Source organism: Doryrhamphus excisus, linkage group LG8, assembly GCF_037039965.1.
Source record: "Doryrhamphus excisus strain RoL-2023G ecotype Guam linkage group LG8, RoL_Dexc_Guam_v1.1, whole genome shotgun sequence".
Taxonomy (NCBI): Eukaryota; Metazoa; Chordata; class Actinopteri; order Syngnathiformes; family Syngnathidae; genus Doryrhamphus; species Doryrhamphus excisus.
In genome coordinates, this window is record NC_136364.1 from 16,096,744 (window position 1) to 16,117,842 (window position 21,099).

The following is a 21,099-nucleotide window of genomic DNA, read 5'->3' on the forward strand; positions in this document are numbered from 1 at the left end:
TGAACCAAATTTCTTTTTTATGCCAGTATCAGACAACCGATATCGGCCAATATTATACCTACAGACCTGATCAAACTCTTAAGACCAGTTGAAAAGTAGCTACAATTTACCTTTTACGCATTTGTTTCTTAATAGGGTTTTAAGTCTAGATACAATATGCACAAGCAAGAAGGAGTGTGACAAAAATAACTAAATTTAAGACCAGTATATGTCTTGAACCAGTCGTTATGTGCTATATATATCACTATATGGACAGTTACTATAGTACCCATTATGTCATTGGACGGTCATATCACCTCGTACTTTGGTACAGGACAAAAAAAAAAAAACCTGTATTATGGAAAGCAGGAAGTGAACAAATGTAACAGTTACTGATTGTAAAAGTACCAGATGGAGGGGTAGGATTTAATAAGCTTTGCTTCTTCCTACTCCTTTTGGACATGTGGAACTGTGAACTGATTATGGGATGCACTCAATTGTAATCTGATGCATGTTCAAATGAAATGAACCCATTACCATTACTTTTGTTACTCTTATCTGTTGTCTTATAATGTATTTTCTCTCCATGTACTTTCTTAATCTTGAAACTTTTTGTTGCGCACACGAATAAACACACACACGCTGGATTGTTGGCCGACTCGCAAAGGAGTAAAACGGCTCAATGTGTTAAAAACATTAGGTAAGCGTGAATCCAGCAGTGCTCCTTTTTGGCAGGTATCACATGTCGTGCTTCATTACAATCTGTTGTATGCATTCAGCTGTATCCATCAGGCAACCCCCTCTCTCCCACCCTCACTCCCCAACCCTCCCCTAGGTGCTTTAACACAGAGTGGGCCATCTCAAAATGTTATCTGTAGAATAAATGATGTCTCTCATTAATGTTGAAGCTGGCTCAAACTCTGGATGGTTCCTCAGCACATCTCCACTCATGTTGTGAATGTAAAAAAAAAAAAAAAAAAACCTGAATAAGGAAAACAGCCCCTGCTGTGATGAGTGAGGACGGCTGGAGTTGTAGGAAAAAGGTGGGGGTGCAATTAAATGTCATTCAAATGAAGTTTAACAAACTGTCTCTTGTCCTGAAGGCAGGGCAGCTTTTATTTTTCCAGCAACTATTTTGGGTCCCCAATATGACATTAACTACTTGGGAGTGGGAGCCCAATACGTATGTGCGTATTGGAGAGAGGCGGACCTGAGGAGATCAAAGCGGCTAACCTGTTACGTTTTAGTCCCCTCAAAACCAGCTCGGAGGATATAAGGCCACACCTCAGATCACGCAGCTGTGTGTGTGTGTGTGCGTGCGCACCAGGGAGCGAACACACTGAGCTTTTTCTCCATGCTCGCCCACAGCACAAACGTGCTGCATTTAGGCTACCGATGTCACTTTTCTCTTCTCATAAATCACATCACAGCCCTCTCATTGATGTGAACCCAAATAACTAATTGTATTAGTTGTAAATGGGCGAGTAGAAAGGAAATTATTTTATGTGTTAACATTTTTATGTGTAAGGAACAGATTACCATAATTGGATTTGCATTACTTCTTATTGGAAAAATGGAGTCGGTTAGAGTACATTTCGGTTTGTGTCAGACCTTCTGGAACAAATTAATGATGCCAACCGAGGAAAATACTAGTACCTGCATCCCATATCCGATACACATGTTCATGAGGATGGGTCACACATAAATAATCAAAGAACTTGTGCTGTAACCGTTCGCAATCGGCCATTTTGATTTTATAGGTGCAATTTTTCCAGGGATATACACTTTGCCTCTATTTTTTTGTTTTCATTTTGCAAGAATAATCAGCTACTTCTTGGGCAATTGTTTAAGTACAACATTAGGTGTCAGTGATCTGTACCTGTATCCTGCACCCACTAAATTTAAAAAGGGGGAAAAAAAGATTAATACGTATCACATGCACCTCTCCACTCCTTCTCCCTGATGACTAGTGATGTGCGGATTGCTACTGAAATATCAGTACCTCCGATTAGGCTCTAAAACCCATTCTCAAATAAAAATATCATATATACTTTGATACTCATTTGAGGTCATGTATATCATTAACATGAACACATTTGAAAGCAAGTCAATTATGTCGACATTGTCTAAATGATAAGCAGTTGTTTCAAATAAATGAATGCATTACGTCTTATTTATTTTCCAGCCTGAATTTTACTTGGTATTAAATAGGAAATTAAATCAGTGGTTTTGCACATGAATAATCACAAGGACGTGCGCACAAAGCACAAAATGGCTGCTCTGAAGCAGACCAGATGTCAAGAGGCTAGAAAGCGACCACAAATTATCCGCATCACTGTATAAGACACAAGGTTCAAAGCTTAAGAAAAATGTAGCCACTTATACACCGGAAATTGGAGTACTCAGAAAAGTCGTTTTGGCATTAATCCGCTCAGTGACCCTCCAACCAACCCAGGAGAAATCAATGCCTCCTTATTGTGCTTGGTGGAGGTAAGAGTAATGCGGTACGGAAACTATAGAATCATGAATTTCAGCTGGGGTTGGGATCATATCCGCTTAGCTATTTAAAAAATATTAAGGATGTCCTTTTTTTGACATGTGACACCTCTATCTCGCTTACCCCTGTCTCAGGTTGAACCACTAAATCATTGCTTTAAAAGAAAAAAAAAAGGAATTGTTAGTCCGAGCCTGCTTCCAGCCTTCATCTCAGCCCCCCCTCCTGCATGTGTGATAGATGAGGATAGCAGAGCACATGTTTACGAGCGCCATTGCTGGACTTGGCAGGACCACATACTCCTTGGATGTCTCACAGTTCATCACAACTCACTGATTGACTTACTGGGCCCTTTTTTTTCCCCTAACACAATGCACATTATGTGCACGGGTATTTGACTCTCAGCTCTTCTATAAACTTCTATTTGCTTGTAGGCACTCAAAAAAAAAGAAATATGTTGGAGATTGTCATGAAATGCACAACACTGACACTGATGTTCCACCTCTACTTCCAGTGGTCCTACGCTTTGGAGAAACCCAACACAGGCAGTGTATTTAGCTTGGCCTGGTCTGCTGATGGCACACAGGTGGCCGGGGCCTGCGGGAATGGCCATGTCATCTTTGCCAATGTGGTGGAGCAGCACTGGGAGTGGAACAACTTTATGATCACTTTAACCAAGAGGAAAACTATGCAGGTAGAGAGAGCTGCACACACAGATACACTTCGTCACTGGACCATTCATTTATTAAATCTAATGATATTAAATGGAAGAACTGTATCCATAAGTCTGCCTGCACCAAGATAACAAGAATGACACTCAGTTGAACGCTGACCTCAACAGACTACTTCTGAAATGGTGACGATATTCCAGCAAGTGTTGCAAATTTTTTAACATTTTAAATGCCGTAACTATTGCAGAGATGTTTATTTAGCTAAGCCAAAGGAGGACGGTGTATTAATTGCCAACAGGGGAGAATTGGAAAAAGGCCAGCTTTTTACCGCTTTTTCCTCACGAGGGACACGGGGGGTGCTGGAGCCTATCCCAGCTGTCTTGGGGCGAGAGGCGGGGTACACCCCGGACTGGTCGTCAGCCAATCGCAGGGGACACATAGACAAACAACCATTCACACTCACATTCATATCTATGGACAATTTGGAGTCACCAATTAACCTAGCATGTTTTTGGAATGTGGGAGGAAACCACAGTACCCGGAGAAAACCCACGCATGCACGGGGAGAACATGCAAACACACAGAGATGGCCGAGGGTGGAATTGAACCCTGTGAGGTCTGCGCGCTAACCACTCGCCCACCGTGCCGCCCAAGGCCAGCATTAATACCGCTAATTTTAAATAACAGCGTGACAAGCCAACCAGTATTTTAAGAAAGATAAAATTGTGGGATACATAATATTCATGATACATGGAATGCAGCTACTACCATCTTCAACAGAACCAATGTTGTAATGGCGGTAAGGAGCAAACTGCTCAGCCAGCATTAATACCGCTCATTTTAACCTTCCTCTTGTGTTAGGGTCAGCACCGACCCGTTTTACATTTTAATGCATAAAAAGAATCACTTAACATTTGTTCATTGCATCGATGCTTTTTGACTTTGCCAGGAAACTCTATTTCAACAAAATAAAACAAAAAAAATAATTTTTACTAAATTTTAAAATGGTCTGGTTGAAATTATGACATAGACTCCACTGTATTGTTAGGGTCGGTTTCGCCCCAGTAATAATAATAATAATATGATTATAAAGCAATATTTGGAGCCAAAACTGAAATCATAAGTGCACAATTAGCCAACACAATGACAACCAGCTCCTCTTCTCATCATGTACGCTTCAGGGGATTCTCATTTTGACTGGTATTCCCAGTATACATGTGAGGTGAATTCACTCATTTGACTGGCTGATTTCACATTTACAATTTGGATCACGGAAAGAATGACAAGAAGTACAGTGAGATCTGGACCAAATTTTTCGTGACAACGAGGGAGAGGACAGACCAGCATAGCCATTGAGATGAGCAGGAGGACAACGTAGAGTTTGATCCAGAAGACACAGATGATGCGAGTCAGATGAAGAGGTTGCTGGTGGTGAAGCTGTTCTATATCCCTCAGTAGTAGCCGATTAACAAAAGAACCTTAAATTTATTAATATGATTCTTTTGAGGTTCATAGATGTACAGTGACAAAAAAAGCCTACATGCTCACATCAAATGTATTAAAACCAACATTTTCATGGATGAGCCTAAAAAGGTAACCAAGAGATGAGAAGTAACTGATTGTTTTTAGTGTATTTTATAGCTGATTTAATACATGGGTCAAAACCGACCCGTGATACCAGAACGCTAACACAAGAGGAAGGTTAAACAACAATCCAACCAACATTTTAAGTATGTAAATTGAGTTCTAAAATGCTGTACTAATTAACATATATTTGTACAATCAAAATTTCTCCACACACCTTTATTGAATAGGATCTCATTATATTGTGCAACAAATATGCAACCATCATGTGTCACGCACACAAATGCCAAAATATGGGCTCACACTACTTGGAGCCAGGAAGGCCATCAATGACAATGGCCAGCCTGTGTTGCTGCCTGCCTGGACGCCACTGTTTTGTACTGTTTAAACTCAAACTGACCACAAGCTATCATTTGCATTCATTTAACACCCAAATACTCATTGAAAGGGATACACTTCTTGACAAAAACAGGATTTGGCATCTTTACTGAGAGCTAAGCAAACACGTAGGTCATCAGCCATTTTTTTTTTTTTTTGCCTTGCAGGGACTTTTTCTGGCTGCCTCCTCCACCTTTCCTCCTCACGGCCCCGCATTAAACATGTACATCTGCCAGTGGTTTGTGAATCAGCCAGCTAAATTTACCACCTTGCGGTTGAACGTTGTTTTTTTTTTTTTTTTTTTTTTTAATTCTTGCTGGTGTTTCTTGTAAATTTGGCTTGCTGGGAGGGGGCAGAGGAGGAAGATTTGTAAAGCTGTAAAAATAACCCCACCTTTCACCTGGCGCTGGAAAAGGTCCTTTCATTCATTCACAGAGGAAGCTGCTAGGTAAAGTATTTATCTATGGCAGCTCAGCAGCACGTGTACACACACATTCCAGACGGGTTAAAATCTCTCTCTGACCACAGTTACCGTATGTATGCTTGGATATTTGATATACTTCCTGTGTGTATAAATCAAACATTTTATTTGCACATAACTAATCTTTCATGTGTTATTCTCTATTTTTTTCCACAGGTGAGGAATGTGATGAATGACGCCGTGGACGTGTTGGAGTTCAGAGATCGAGTCATCAAAGCCTCCCTTGCTTTTGGGCACCTCGTGGTCGCCACATCCCTGCAGTGCTATATCTACAAGTACTGTACTTCACTCATTCCTGTGCATCCTGTATTCCCACAGGGGCATTTTTTTCTCTTATTTCCTCTACAAGTAGCTGGATTATAGAGTTAACACAAGCCTCCTTATATGGTCATCAATTCACACAAGATACCCTGCCAAACCAGTATGTTGCTCCTCATCGTCAAAGAGGATTTCCTTAAAAAGGAAGTCAAGTGCATTGTGTGCCAAGTGCAAAAAACAAATGATAACACACTGACGTTGCTTTCCAAACACATTCACACACCTGCAACATGACACATGTTCAATAAATTCTGTAACACTGAAGCTAACATACATCCAACAAGCCAACATCCTTTGTGTGATGGCATAATTTTTGTTAATACATTTCCTTCTGTTCTAATAATGTAACATTTTTCTATTTTCTGCCTTGCCTTGGCTGTTTTCATTTAGGTGTCTGCTATTTCAAGCAGTAATAGGAGTGCATATTTGTGTTTTTTTTGTTTGTGCCAGCACAAAGAACTGGAATACTCCTCTCATATTTGACCTGAAGGAGGGAACAGTCAGCCTCATTCTGCAAGCGGAGAGGTGAGCCATTTGCTTTATCCCAGCAGCAGCGGAACAAGAAAGCGGGAGACGGTCATAGGATCGCCTGACAGCCTCTCCAAGGCTTCATTACTACCACTCCACACACACACACACACACACACATCTACACGGGAGTTATACTATAACATAGCCAAAGTATGTCATATAATAAGTGTGATAGTGTAACCGCTGGGGAAAATCAGATTAATATGGAGCAGCTCTTGTGCAGTGCTCCGGCGTAGTGTCCCTGCCACTCATCGTAACTGCTAAATAGATTACTTGTCATTCTATAATCACAGCTAAGCCTCAAGTATCCTGCTGAGTAAGTCGTTGCTGTTTTTAATGAGCGTAAAAATCCTACCATCTGGTTTATTAGATGAACAACTGCAATGCATCCATATAAAAGTCTACTCACTGTATCTTCTTGCCACACCCCTCCCCCTTTTCCTCCCAGACATGCTCTCCTCGTGGACGGGGCGGGGTTGTATATATTCTCCTACGAGGGTCGACTGATATCCTCGCCTAAATTTCCTGGTATGAGAGCCGATATCCTGAACTCTCAGTGTGTCTCACTTAGTAACGACACAGTTGCCATTCGTGACAAGAGTGATGAAAAAGGTAAGCGAGTCATTGTCTCAAGTATAAATACCATTAATGCTCTAAAAGACATCATTCGTTCAGTTATTATTATTCAGTTATTCACTGCAGGGTCTCCTAAACCATCTTTTACAGGGTCTGTAAAAGCAAATAAACTCCAGTCTGTAATTAGTACTGGGTCAAAAAACAATGGCATTAACCACAGATGTGGCTGTAGGTAACCCCCTGATGTAGTTGTTTTGAACTCCACAAGATGGCAGTAGCTGCATTGGAGGTCTGATGAGTATGAGCTTTATTTTCAGCAGCTTTATCTATACCTCTAGTTTACATTGGTTCTGTTGCTGCTGTATGATGTTAAAAAATCAAGTTGTTATATATAATGATTTTTAAAATTTTGGAAATAACAGCCTCTGTTTCAAATGAACACCCCATCGTCTTTGCAGTTTATCACGGGACAGGACGATAGATGAGATTGCGTCCGGGAGAATGAGTGACAATGGCCATGTCACATTTTAAACTTGCAAGATCTTGTGACACATCTAATATTTGTTAGCCCCAACTGTATTTAGAGCATTTATGGTATATATATATATATATATATATATATATATATATATATATACACACACACACACACACTACAAGTCATTGTGTTTTCAAATGTTCATGCTATATTCTTTTTTTTTTTTTTGGTTAATCCTGCCAAGTCATCCTACTCTTTGATGCCCTGACTGGTAAACCTCTCGGTGACGGGAAGTGTTTGACTCACAAGGTAACTTATTCCATTGTTGGGAGGGGCTTCTGCCTCTGACTCTATTTTATTCTTATCAGAGAAATTAACCAAACTCCTGGACCTAACGCAATTTTACAATACTGCCGTCTTCCTTTGTGGTGAGGGACTATTTTCCTTTTTTCATTTTCATCATACAACTTCTATTTTTCTAACCCGGAGCATGCTCATCACAACCGACTGTAAACTAGCATATTTTTCTGTGACAGCATAACATCAGGGAGTGGCACGACCAAAATAGTTGTTGCCTATATGGTTTGTCAATTTTCGATTTTACTGCTCTTTAAGTGTAAACTGAACACAGTGAGCACAACCCACTGCGGGTTGCTTACTGTAGTGGTTGACAAGTATAGAACTTGTTGTATTACTCACTCATATCCAGTACAAGATCTGTCAATGGAGTTTGCGGTGCAATGCATCACACTGACAGTTGTGATATTTTGCCTCTTTCATGTCGTTAATACCAAAATATCATGATGATGTATTATTTGTTTGATGTGGTATTTCTATACCACTGCAGACTACACCCACAGTAATAACCATTTAAATGTTCTAATGTTTAAACAGAATTGGTTATATTTGTTAATTTGTTGGGGGGGCTGTTAAATCAGATTTACCTCAACTCAAACCTCTTGCCTTTGTTTATATTTTTGTCATAGATTGTATATTTTTTTTATAAGTTCTCTGTCCTATCTACAGTGGTAATAAAGCTTTAGTGAATCCTGATCTTATTAGATTGGGTTGGTGTACCTAATGTTATGGCCAGCATACAGCTTTTTTCCCCCCAAACCATTCTTCACAATTGTATTCCTGAATTTACTGTACCGTAACAACCAAACTGATGCATTCACTTTAATGTCAGGACTCATCTTGTAGTCTCAGTGTATTTCTAGGGGGGGCAGTGAATACACAGTAAGGGAATGGGCTGGTTTGTAAGGGTTTTTGGGGTGGGAAAAGAAGGAAAACAAATTGAGCAGTAGTTGCTGTCATCATGGCTTTTTTCTTCAACACATTGAGAGATGAAGCCAGCTGGCGCCGACCACATATGCACACGTGTACATGCACACACACATGTGCTCTTACAGAGGTTCACACGTATACACTGGATCCCCTTACATTTGTGATTCAGCATTCGCAACCCCACAGATTACATTTGTGGTCCAAAAAAACTTCTTATTCTTATTCAAGTCTGTAATGCGCAATAAATATTTAATAATAAACACAGACTGCTCAACACCGCTGTACATCATACATTTACCTGTAAACATGTGACGTCAGTGCAAGATTAGAAAGACTGTGGCTCACTCCACATTCTATTATTTTGTTTCAAAAAAATGAATAACACCACCACTGGCTAGTATATGTGATCTATACTGTTTTAAAAGAACAGATATGGCCTCAAAAATATGTGTTTGTCACAATTACGAGTTTAACTACATTACCTTTTAATCCACAAAGGTTGAATCAAAGCATAGACTCTGCAAAAAGACTCACAGTCTCAGTGAATAATTACTCTTCTACATGAGCTGTTTTCATTCTGTCACTCACTTCTCTGACTTATGTGTGCATATTTATTTTTGATGTGTAGATGGAGGTGGTGGAGATTGCTCTGGATCAGTGCGGCCCATCTACTGAAAGGAAAATCGCTTTGATTGACAAGAACCGGGACCTTTACCTCACCTCTGTGCGCTACCTCGGTCGCGAGCCCAAAATTTGCAAAATCGGTCAGAATTGTAACAATTAGCCTGAGCAATCCTTGTACTCATGCAGAGGCTAACAAAATTCACATGCATGATTGTTGTCTTTGTCACAGGTAGCATGATTCACAGCATGGCCTGGAATAATGCTGCTAACATCCTGTGTGGTGTCCAAGACAACCAGTTCACAGTTTGGTACTACCCAAATACCGTCTTCATTGACAAGGAGCTGCTTTCCAAAACACTTTATACTAAGGACGGCAGGTAAACCCAAACACAATGTTTGGTTGCTACACATATTAGTTAAGTATACGACTACTTATAGTATACTAAGTTGGTACAAGCAGTAATTATAACAGTAACAGCTATGACGCCAGTGCTAACACAGCACCAGAGGAATTATATAGTTGACTCCAATATATGACAATAATATTTCCCTAGAAGGAAGCTGTGTCATCTTATATTGGAGGTCTAGATATTTATACAGGCACGCCAGTGTGTGGCAGCAAATGACTGCAAGCTTTTCTTCATGTCACATACACAGTATTGACCTGGATAGATGCCGCCACAACACAGACCCACTTGAAAAATGTTGTTTTTAATTTTGGCTTGAAAAATAATCTTATGTGTTACAGTATTCCGGTCAATACACAGTTATGTATTTTAATAACTAAAGTGAATGGCTACTTACTGTTGTTTGCCTATTGAACTTTAAGTCATAGTTTTTGCAAATAATTTACATGTAACATGTGTTCATTTTGACATGCTCTCATTCCCTTCCAAGTGAGTTCAACCACGCACCGCACATTCTGAGCTTTGTGGACACCAAGGTGAGGTTACGTCAAAGAGACGGTTCCTTGCTGTATACCAGTGTGCCTCCGTACGCCGTGTTCCTCCATGAGTTCAGCAGCTCGGCACGGTGGGAGGATGCGCTGCGCCTCTGCCGCTTTGCCAAGGTATAGTAGCAGTGTGCCAAGAGTATTTTTCAATAGAATTGCATATAGTTCATTAAATGTTCCATGTTACTTTATGCTATTTTTCAAAAAATTGAAATAAGTCCAAGAGGTCCCATAATAGCCTGTAGCTTGTTGCTATTTTTTACATATACAGAGAAATATCACATTGCTCCAATGTCATATTTCACATTCAATTATCACATTCAACATTAACATCAACAGCACTTGCTAGCAAGCTGTGTGAGCTGCACACACTTAATAGCATCAACATCATGCTAAAATAGCCTTTCGGCTGAATGGGCACTAGGGAGACATGATTTTTAGAACATCATGTTAAAACAAATGTACATATTCCATCATTGGGGATCTTTTAAAAGACCCGCTGGGGCTGAGGCCCATTTGGGCTTCCCATGGTGTGTGTCGCTGTCCTGTGTACATACACTTATGTGTCAATTTGAAATGAGAAAGGAGCAGACAGCTTTATGGGTCCAACCAGCAGGCTTTAATTAGCCTTCAATTAGCCCGGTGACACCATTTGCCAGATTTAGCCCCACTACAAGTACCTCGTAAACCCACACACCATTTTTTGCACCTATGGACTCTCCACAGCACAATACTTTTTTTGCCTTTGCTTGAGTAATGACACAATCACCGCAACCCGGGAGGGATGGATGCCTTGTAGCAAAAAGGAGGATGAAGGGAAGACTTTCTTTTTAAGAGCCATTTCCTTGAACCCTCTGCACTCTACTTCTGGTTATGAGTGTTGTGGCGCTGCGGATATTCCCAGAATCACATTTGTTGGTAAGAGTTGACCTCAAGAGGTTGATGCACACAATATAGCACGCACGCACCCGAAAATGTAGCATGATCGCTTTTGATTTTTGCGACCTCAGGCGGAGGATGGACAGCGTTGTTTTCCGGTAGCGGTTTCTAGTTGGAGCTGTTTGTTGCAGTAATGCAGGGTGATTAAAGGCGAGGAGAATACACAGTGGTGACTCTGGCCAGCTGCGCGTTGAGGCTCCCATTTTTAATGAGGGCGGCTGCACCCAGCAAAGTGGTGACACATTTGTTGACGTTCGTAAGTGTTGCATGCAGAAAATGTCTCTTTGTTTGACATGTTTCAACTGCGGAGGGAGGCCTTCTGGAATATGAGCAACACCATCACACCCCAGCTGTTATACATACTTTTCTTAACCACTTTGAATTTGGATTATCAGTGTGTGTCATGCAGTGGAAAGTTTCAAATTAAATGACATGATACTTGAAGTAAAATGTAGGGAGGGTTGGAGAAGTTCCATACGATAAATGCTATGTGCTCTTGTCTTGTTTTTGTTGTTTGTTTTAGCACTCTAGTGGTTGCGGTACGGGGTGGCGCGGGACCTACTGCAGTCTGTTGGTTGGATGACAGACAATCATCACTTCCTTATGGCAGTCATAGGACCCAAAACACATATTTTCTTTAACAAAGATTTTCTTCCTCCTGTAAAACTGAAAATGCTGTAATTAGATTAGATTACATTAGATTCAACTTTATTGTTATTGCTCATGTCACTGGTACAGGGCAACAAAATGCAGTTAGCATACAACCAGAAGTGCAATTATATAAGTACCTTGGCATTAAGTAAATGTAGAAAAAAAGATATGGACAGATCTATGTAAAAAAGAAACTATGACAGGCTATGACTATAATACAGTATATAATAATAATTATAACTGTTTATTTCGCGTAACTGCAACAAGGGTGAGACATTAATTGGAATTAAGTGATAATTGGAGAGAGAAAGTATGAAAACTGTATATTTAACAACTTCATTTTTTCACTTTAATATGATTAGGAAGAGGAAAGGAACACATGGTCATTAATTAACAGTTCTGTTGCACAACACAACAGCAACAGAATCAATAATAGCAGACCTGCCAACATGTACTCATTTTCTGTACACTGCACGCATTTAAACCCTTGTACACTTGGCTGCTTTCCAGCTACACCTTGAATTGTTTGTTTTTCTTGTGTCTCAGTGCTATGATGGCACAGCTTGTCACTCACTGTTCCCAAGTGTATGATAACAAGCTATAATCTGCATCTGCAGAAAGACTCTTTGTGGGCATGTCTGGCTGCCATGGCGATAGCCAACAGAGAGCTGACCACAGCGGAGATGGCCTACGCCGCCATTAGAGAGGTAATAGAGAGGTTTTCAAGTGATTTGTGTGTGAGGATGTTGAGCTTGTTTGCTCCTCCTCGTAGTTACCGCGAGTGCATTACATCAACTTTATAAAGCAGCAGCCGTCCAAGGAGTCGTCTTTGGCCCATCTGCTGCTGTTCAGTGGACAAGTCCAGGAGGCAGAGGCCACTCTGTTACAAGCCGGTCTCATTTACCAAGCCATACAAGTCAACATCGACCTCTTCAACTGGCAGAGGTATGACCGTCTGCGTTCACAAGCATTCACAGGTAAGGTGGAGAGACCTTACTCTGTATGTTGGTCCGTTTCCAGGGCGCTAGAGCTGGCAGTCAAACACAAGACCCATGTGGACACCGTGCTTGCCTACAGGGAGAAGTTCCTGCAGACGTTTGGCAGGAAGGAGTCAAATAAGAGGTTCTTGCAGTACGCTAAAGGGGTGAGTTAAAACAGCTTACATATGCTGCCTTGCGTTCATTGATTGGGGCAACAATTCCGCCCATTTTAACTAGTGGAGTTTTTCTAACAGTTTCCCGTAGTTTATGAGCTTTTCACTCACTGTTTATGCATCCAGTCTGACACAACCACTCCAGCCTTAATCAGTTCCATACTCAACAAATGAGCTTTTCTGATGTTTTCTTCCTGTCTTTCTCTCAGGTTGAGGTGGATTGGGATAAAATCCAAGCCAAGATAGAGATGGAGTTGGCCAAAGAGAGAGAGAAGGCTGCTAACGTGTCCGTCAGGAGTAGCGTGGCCCAGCGGCGCTAGCAACGAGAGGACCTTGTGTTTTTCTTGTGCTTGTTAAGGTGCATGCTCCATGATCCATCACAGGGTTGGAGGGCTAACCAAATAAGTATTTTCTACCAGCCACTGCAAACATTTTTAACTATTCAGGCATTATTGCTTCAAGTCCAACTCCCTCCATTTGAGTTGTAAATGATGTTTAACGGACATTAACTGGATTTCTATGCATAACTCGTTCATGGGAAAGATTCTTATGTTGCTGACACACTTTTGTCTGCATTTTCAGTGCATCCAATTGAAAGATGAACCTTCTCCGCAGTTTGAGGTCAAGAGCAGATGCTGCATTCATCTTATCCTGACTTGTCTTCCACTTCCTGCTGCCCAACATCATCCCCACAGCATGATGCTGCCACCACCATGCACCATGAGTGGTGCCTAGTTTTCTCCAAAAATGTCACCTAGCTGTCACGCCAGATCAGTCTTTGTCTCATCAGGCTAGAGTACTTTGTTAGTTCTCATGGTCTTTGAGAGTCCTTCAGGTGCCTTTTGGCAAACTACAGGTGGGCTACAGGCGTATTTTGCTAAGGAGTGGCTTCCAACTGGCCACTCTGTAACGCATGCCTAACTGGTGGATTACTGCAGAGATGGTTGATCTTCTGGAAGGTTCCCCTCTCCACAGGGGCACACTGGAGCTCGTTCACTCACATTTTTAGGTCACCTCACTGACTAAAGCCCTTCTCCCCCCGATCACTCAGACATTTGGACAGTTCTTGGAAGAGTCCTGGTGCTTCTGGAATGTTGAATGTTGCTCCGGGTGGTGAAGATGGTTTCACGGAGGGCATCCACTGTCTGAAACTGATATTCATTTTTGTAAACTTACCTTGCCATCCATCCCTAAGTGGTCTCAATTGGATTTAGATCAGGGGGACACGCAAGACGGTCCAACAGAGTGAGGTTATTCCTCTGAAAAAAGTCCCATGTCACATGGGCATTGCTAACTTCAGCATTGTCCTATTGAAAAAGCCAGTCATTACCACACAGACGAGGACTGTCAGTCATGAGGGATGCCCTCTACATAGTCATCTGCCGTTTGACGCCTCTGCACAACCTGAAGTTCCATTGTAGGAAAAAGCACCCCAGATCATCATGACATCATGAACATCTCAGGTGCGATCTTCTTGTTATGCCAGTACGGAAGCCATCAGGACTATCAAGGTTAATTTTTTTTCCATCAGAATAAAACTACCATCTTTCAATATCCCATGTTTGGGCAATTTTGTGGCAAGTCTTTTCGCAGATGCTGCTTGATGGTTATTGGACTGCACTCGGCACCAGTGACAACTTTCATTTGGGCCGAGGATCGTCCCATGTTGTGGCGTACAGCCAGTCAGTTGCTTTTGCTTTTTGCAACCGGTATTCAAATTTGGATCAGGTTGTATAATGTAAACAGGTGTGTGCCTTTCTAAACCATGTCTGATAACTGAATTTAGGACAACTGGGTTCCAATGACGCTGTAGAAATGTTCCAAGGTGGGAACCAGAACCAGAACTCAATTTTCTGCTTCATGGTAATGGCTCTGAATACTTGTACATGTGATTTCTTAGTTTATATCTTTAATAAATTTACAAAAATTACCCCAAAAAATGTTTTCGTACTGTATGTATAATTGTGATGGAAAACGTTAAAACCTGCTGTGAAGGGATAAATCATATCGCTGCCCTCGTGCTCCCACACACGAGGGTGTCTGCCTCAGATTTACATGACCCTTAAAATGTCATCTGTTTACAGTATATACAGTATATGTGTGACTGTGTCACTCAACATTCAGACTTTTTCATGCTTACCTTGTGCTCATAAAACGGCCATCACCACTTGAGGGTCGTGTACCCTCCTCTCATCTCAGCCCTAAGTGGGTTTTAAACATGGATGTAATGCCTCTAAGTGCTAACTCAATCCACCCACAGATTTCTCTGGTAAAGCCATCAGTCATGGTCGGTCAGTGTTAGATTACATGTGCCACCGCAGTCACAGCTTCTGTGAAGACTGGCAAATGCACTTTTTTGTGTGTTTTGTATGGTTTTAATAGCTCAGGATGTCATAGAAATGTGTGAATAACACATAAAGAATAACAACAGGGATTACATGCTCTTATGTATTCATTAATTAGTGCATTATCATGTAGTTTTATACTTGTGCATTGTTTCCTTGTACCTTTTAACAGAGCAACTGCACAGACTGATGAAGTAGAGCTGCATTGAATATTATAATTCTTTTTATATAAACGTTTATGCCTTTTTTGTGCTGTATGGAATCAGTGGGACCAAATCTGTCCTGAGGGCAAAGAGTGTAGGCATATATGCAAATGTCCTAATGTCACAGTTGTGGAATCTTAAGAAATGTTCCTGAAAAACAAATCCTGGCTGGTCAAATTGTACACAAATAACCTTGAAACAGACTGATTTATTGACAGTCAAATCACAATGTTGACATTTGGTCCTGCAAGGTGCCTTGAAGGTTCGACAGCCGAGCATTCATAAGAGACAACCTCTTTTCAGCATATGTAATGTAAGGAAAAGTTGATGAATATTTTAAGGAAATTGCTATAAATATTTAGCTTTTTTGGTTCTGAGAAACAAAATGAAAATTTGGTAATTGCAACAATTATTTAAGAGATTTCATGTTGTCACAGGAAGGCATAATACCATTTTGATTGCCTTCACTGTCCCCATTTTTATTGTCAACACTGGCTATGAAAATTGCACTTTTAGAGTTTTATAAGACCCTGATCATTCAAATAATCCAAAAAGACAATAGTACATGATATATTTGTGCTTTCCATCAGACAGAGTTCCTAGACGTCCTGTGCTGCTGTCCCTCGACAACATCCAGTCTCTGCTCGCCAATTACCGGGCCAGCAGCTCTCCCTCTGCCCGGACCACTTCTCTCGTGGTCGGCCAACAAGTTGTTATCGGACCGGTCCCGGTGCATCTCCTGCATGCTCTCCTCGTACGTAGGTAAATACTTCACCTCATCGTAAGCGGGCAGGTTGGGCGAGGCGATGCCCACCGGGGTGCAATCGGGGTAGCGGTCCAGCAGGGAGTCCTGCGACGCGGATGTTTGCCCGCTGAAGAGGGAGGGGTCCTCCCCGCGATCCTGCTGGTGTTGGTTCCGCCGTGGTCGCGGGCAGACAATCCGTTGGATGAAGTAGCCCATGGCGAAGAGCAGCAACAGGATGAGGATTCCAGACAACTTCCTGGTGAACCAACCCACGTTGTCGAAGAAGATGTGGATGGGGAGCTTACAGCAGCGGACTGATGTCCCTCCACCACCATTACTACTGCTGCTGCTACTGCCGTTCCCGGTGACCATGGGTGGGCAGCACTGCTGACCGTCGCCGCACTGTACCTCCCCGCACCTCCTTACGGCTTGACACACGGAGAGAAGGCACGCCGAAACAAGGGAGCGACCGCCGCCTCCGCCACACAGACGGGGCATCATCGCCAAGCCAGGTACCGACCCCCCTCCCTCCCCTGTAAAGCATGCAGTGTCAACTCAGGTGTTTCTCGCCAGCTCTGCTTTAACTCGCACTGCAGACACGCTGGGTAGCAGGTGACCCACCCCCTCCCCCTTTCCTCTTCATCCTCTCTCTCTCTGTGATTGGATTGCATCATTGATGAGCGTCTTGAGTATCTGATCTCATCAAATCATGTGATGTCACGTCTAGTGGTCACAACATTAGGCACAGAAAAGAACAGTCAGTTTGGTTTAGACCAGTGGTTCCCAAACCTTTTGCACATTTGACCTGAAGCCACATTTTGACAGTTTCTCCTGAGTGCTGACAAATAGATAAGTGATCATCTTTGTTGGCATCCTTCTGTTTGAATGGCTTGAATTTGAATTTCCAGTCACTATGGCTATGCTTTAAGTCTGCATATTAATTTAAATATATAATATAATATTCATTTTCTAGGGTCACAAGGGGTGCTGGAGCCTATCCCAGCTGTCAGTGACCGCCCTGGACTGGTTGCCAGCCAATCACAGGGCACATATAGACAAACAACCATTCACACTCACATTCATACCTATGGACAATTTGGAGTCACCTAGCATGTTTTTGGCATGTGGGAAGAAACCGGAGTACCCGGAGAAAACCCACATGCACGGGAACGTGCAAACGCCACACAGAGATGGCCGAGCGTGGAATTGAATTCAGGTCTCCTACCTGTGAGGTCTGCGTGCTAACCACTCGTCCGTCGTGCAGCCCGTATAATATAATACCAAATTATAGGGGAAAGTTTAACACTCACGATACAGCAATGTTCAACAACCAATCACAAAGCCTCATTTTCAGGGGGGGGGGGGGGGGTTCAGGTTTGAACTGCTGCACATGCAGGAATTGGAACACCCACACTCATAAAACATAATAATGATCAAAATTATGATTTGTTCAAATAGCGCGCACAGAGCAATGAACAACTATCCCAGCTGTCTTCGGGCGAGAGGCAGGGTACACCCTGGACTGGTTGCCAGGACTGGTCCAATCACAGGACACACACAGACAAAAAAAACATTATTATATTTTGAGTCGCCAATTAACCTAGCATGTTTTTGGAATGTGGGAGGAAGCCGAAGTCCCTGGAGAAAACCCACGCATGCACGGGGAGAACATGCAAACTCCACACACAGATGCCTGAGGGTGGAATCGAACTCTGGTATCCTAGCTCTGAGGCCTGTGCGATAACCACTCATCCTAAAAACAGCACGGCACATCGCTCTTATAGAAAATCTTGCACTTGTGTTTTTGCACTAGATTCTTAAAAAGAGCCCAGCATGTGTCTCTTATGAAATATCTTTGATTACAGTTTTTGTAACAGATTCCTAAAAATAGGACATCTCTCTTACAGAGAATTTTGACTTGTGTTTTTGTCGCAGATTCCTAAAAACACTGAGATTTTGACTATGTTCTCAATGTGCCACTGGGTGAAACCCCTTAACTCCAGTCCCAATTCTTGAACCCCTTGAATGTTGGATGGCCACAGATGTAACAGTAAACGTCCCTTAAACGAGGCGCCAACGGATATACCCCTCTCATAAAAAATGAATGGTCCTTGTGATGCGGGCTGTAATGGGCCTCCCCCCCATTAGAGGAGTATTTGGATTCACATTGTAGTGCAGCACCACTTCTGAGGACAATGTAGACCTACAGTATATCGCAGTGAAGAACATAACCATAAAAGTAAATCTCCATTTAAAAACACCTTTAGTGTAGTGCAACACATTGTATCGGGACACAATCCGTTTATAATGGAGATATACTTTTATGGATTTTATGAACAAGATTTCTCTGTCAAGTATTTGCTGCAGTTGGGGGAGGTGAAATCAATACGCCTTCAATGTAAATAATGTACCATAATACTGTAGCACTCAATCTTTTTATTTACCATTTGGAATTTCAACAAAATCTTTGAAAACAAATGTGATTGGAATGGTGAACCATCATCATGTCAATCCTACAATCATAATAAAACTTATAAATATAAATATCTATATAACAGACACACTCTTTCTGCAAAAATGCTAGTTAACAAGAGTGATTTTTTTAGGAATCTACTGCAAAAACTATTCCTACATTTACTGTATGACTTCAGTACTCTGAAGTAGTTTTTGAGGTTCTACTGCAAAATTCCAAGTCAAAGATCCTCTATATGACATCCATTTTCTGTTTGATGGGAGTGATTTCCTGTTTTATGGACCTGCTGCAAAAACTCAAAGATCCTCTATAAGAGAAAGTTGCTGTTGTTGCTGTTACCACAGTAACAGTATCAATCGCATGACTACTGCAAAAGATATGTGTCGAAGATCCTCTAATAAGAGCACTCTGCTGTTTTTGGTAACCGGCAGCAAAAATGCTAATCAAATTTCTTCTTCTATACATAACAGGCGCGTTATTCTATTGTTTAGGACATGCTGCAAAAATACCAGTCAAAGATCCTTTGTAATGACAGGAGCGCTTTGCTGTTTTTCAGAATCTGCTGCAAAATTCCAATTCAAAGATCCTCTATATGACATAAATTTTTTGTTTGATGGGAGTGATCTCCTGTTTTTATGGACCTGCTGCAAAAACACAAGTCAAAGATCCTCTATAAGAAAGAGTTGCTATGGTAACAGCAACAATCGCATGACTACTGCAAAAGATACGTGTCAAAGATCCTCTTATAATAGCACCCTGCTGTTTTTGGTAACCTGCAGCAAAAATGCTAATCAAATATCTTCTTCTGTACATAACAGGAGCGTTATTCTGTTGTTTAGGACATGCTGCAAAAATACTAGTCAAAGATCCTTTGTAATGACAAGAGCGCTTTGCTGTTTTTCAGAATCTGCTGCAAAAATACCAGTCAAAGGTTCTCTACAGAAGAGACATGATCCACTGATTTTAGGTACTGCAAAAAGACTAAAGATCCTCTATATGACAGAAGCACGCTCTGGTTTTTGGGCATCTGTTGCGAGAAGACTAGCCAAAGATCCTCCCTCTATAAATAGACAGAGGCGTTGTGCTATTTTTAATAATCTACTGCATAAACAGTCGTCGGTTAGTCGGTTCTTTCATTCTCTGTGTGACAGAGCACTCTGCTGTTTTTAAGTACCTGCAATGATGTGAAAAAGCCACATTGGCGTTTTTTCTGAAGTAGGAAAACAGCCCCAGGCCATCACACTACCACCACTATATTTTACTGTTGGTATGATGGTTTTTTTCAATCACTCTCTCCGACGTACAACCATATTTTAATGTTTGAAAGTTTTCCCCATTTGTGTAGAGTTAAGAATATTATGATACTGAAAACTTTGTTTTTGATGGAGATGGCTTGACCCCGGAACAGACTATTTCTATTCAAACTGACTGCAATAGCAAGATATTGTGAATATTGTGTACAGTTCTTTCTTTGCCAAATGCACAGAAGAAGAAATTCAATTCCATCATGACGTTTTAGCAGAGGAGCAACATAATGTTACGTAATTTATGCAGCATCGTATTTCTTTTCTCTACTCTGCCTCAATTAGGGAAACATGATCAGGGCGTCTGTCTAGCCAAATAAACAAATACACAATCAATAGCCTGCAGTGGTGCTGAGCGACATCACAAATCTTTTTTCAGTGCATGGCTGCCCGACTTTTCCCGGCACGTCCGCCATAGTGCTGGCTCTTATTGACGTGCTCTCTGCTATTTTTAATCACACGGCTCTCAACGGCTTAAGTGTCTTGAAAGTGCAGAAAAACAACACAGCTTTCTTCCTTGCAGGGTGTAGAGGAAAAGCTTGCTGCCAGTCATTTCCATCCTGTCGCTTCTTCATGTTTGCCATCTTTGTTTTGAGCTATAAAGCATTTCCTTTGCTTGTCACTGTAAGGCCCTGCTAACTAACCACTTCCTGCTTTCCCCCACTTTGCCATAAGTACACCAGCACAAGTGTTAGTTTATTTCATGGGACTTCATGTTTATATATATATATATATATATATATATATATATATATATATATATATATATATATATATATATATATATATATATATATATATACGTAGAGGATCTTTGGTTGGAATTTTTACAGCAGAGCACTCCTGTCATTATCATACTGTATGTAGGAACTTTGCAGTAGGGCCTTAAAAACAGCACAGCATTACTCTATTATAGAGGATCTTTGACTAGCA

The 21,099-nt window shown here is 41.4% G+C and overlaps 2 protein-coding genes across 5 annotated transcripts in view; one reads left to right on the forward strand and one right to left on the reverse strand.

Annotated features, from left to right (window-relative positions):
* The window catches only part of ift80 (intraflagellar transport 80 homolog (Chlamydomonas)), a 36,676-nt gene extending 21,150 nt beyond the window's left edge, over positions 1-15,526 (forward strand). For 3 of the 4 annotated variants that reach the window (XM_058079138.2, XM_058079137.2, XM_058079139.2), the window contains exons 9-21: positions 2,988-3,167; positions 5,744-5,862; positions 6,356-6,430; positions 6,885-7,048; positions 7,735-7,799; positions 9,406-9,541; positions 9,631-9,778; positions 10,299-10,470; positions 12,561-12,650; positions 12,716-12,888; positions 12,964-13,087; positions 13,306-13,454; positions 13,679-15,526. In XM_058079138.2, the coding sequence (XP_057935121.1) occupies positions 2,988-3,167; positions 5,744-5,862; positions 6,356-6,430; positions 6,885-7,048; positions 7,735-7,799; positions 9,406-9,541; positions 9,631-9,778; positions 10,299-10,470; positions 12,561-12,650; positions 12,716-12,888; positions 12,964-13,087; positions 13,306-13,416 (1,557 nt within the window). In that variant the 3' untranslated portion in view covers positions 13,417-13,454; positions 13,679-15,526. The remainder of the gene's footprint in view (positions 1-2,987; positions 3,168-5,743; positions 5,863-6,355; positions 6,431-6,884; positions 7,049-7,734; positions 7,800-9,405; positions 9,542-9,630; positions 9,779-10,298; positions 10,471-12,560; positions 12,651-12,715; positions 12,889-12,963; positions 13,088-13,305; positions 13,455-13,678) is intronic. The other variant, XM_058079140.2, reaches the window with a different exon arrangement.
* A 161-nt stretch (positions 15,527-15,687) lies between these two features.
* c15h3orf80 (chromosome 15 C3orf80 homolog) lies at positions 15,688-16,951 on the reverse strand. Its single transcript, XM_058080007.2, has one exon. The coding sequence runs from the start codon at positions 16,888-16,890 to the stop codon at positions 16,231-16,233; it is 660 nt and encodes a 219-aa protein (XP_057935990.2). The 5' UTR covers positions 16,891-16,951; the 3' UTR covers positions 15,688-16,230.
* Positions 16,952-21,099: the final 4,148 nt, after the last annotated feature.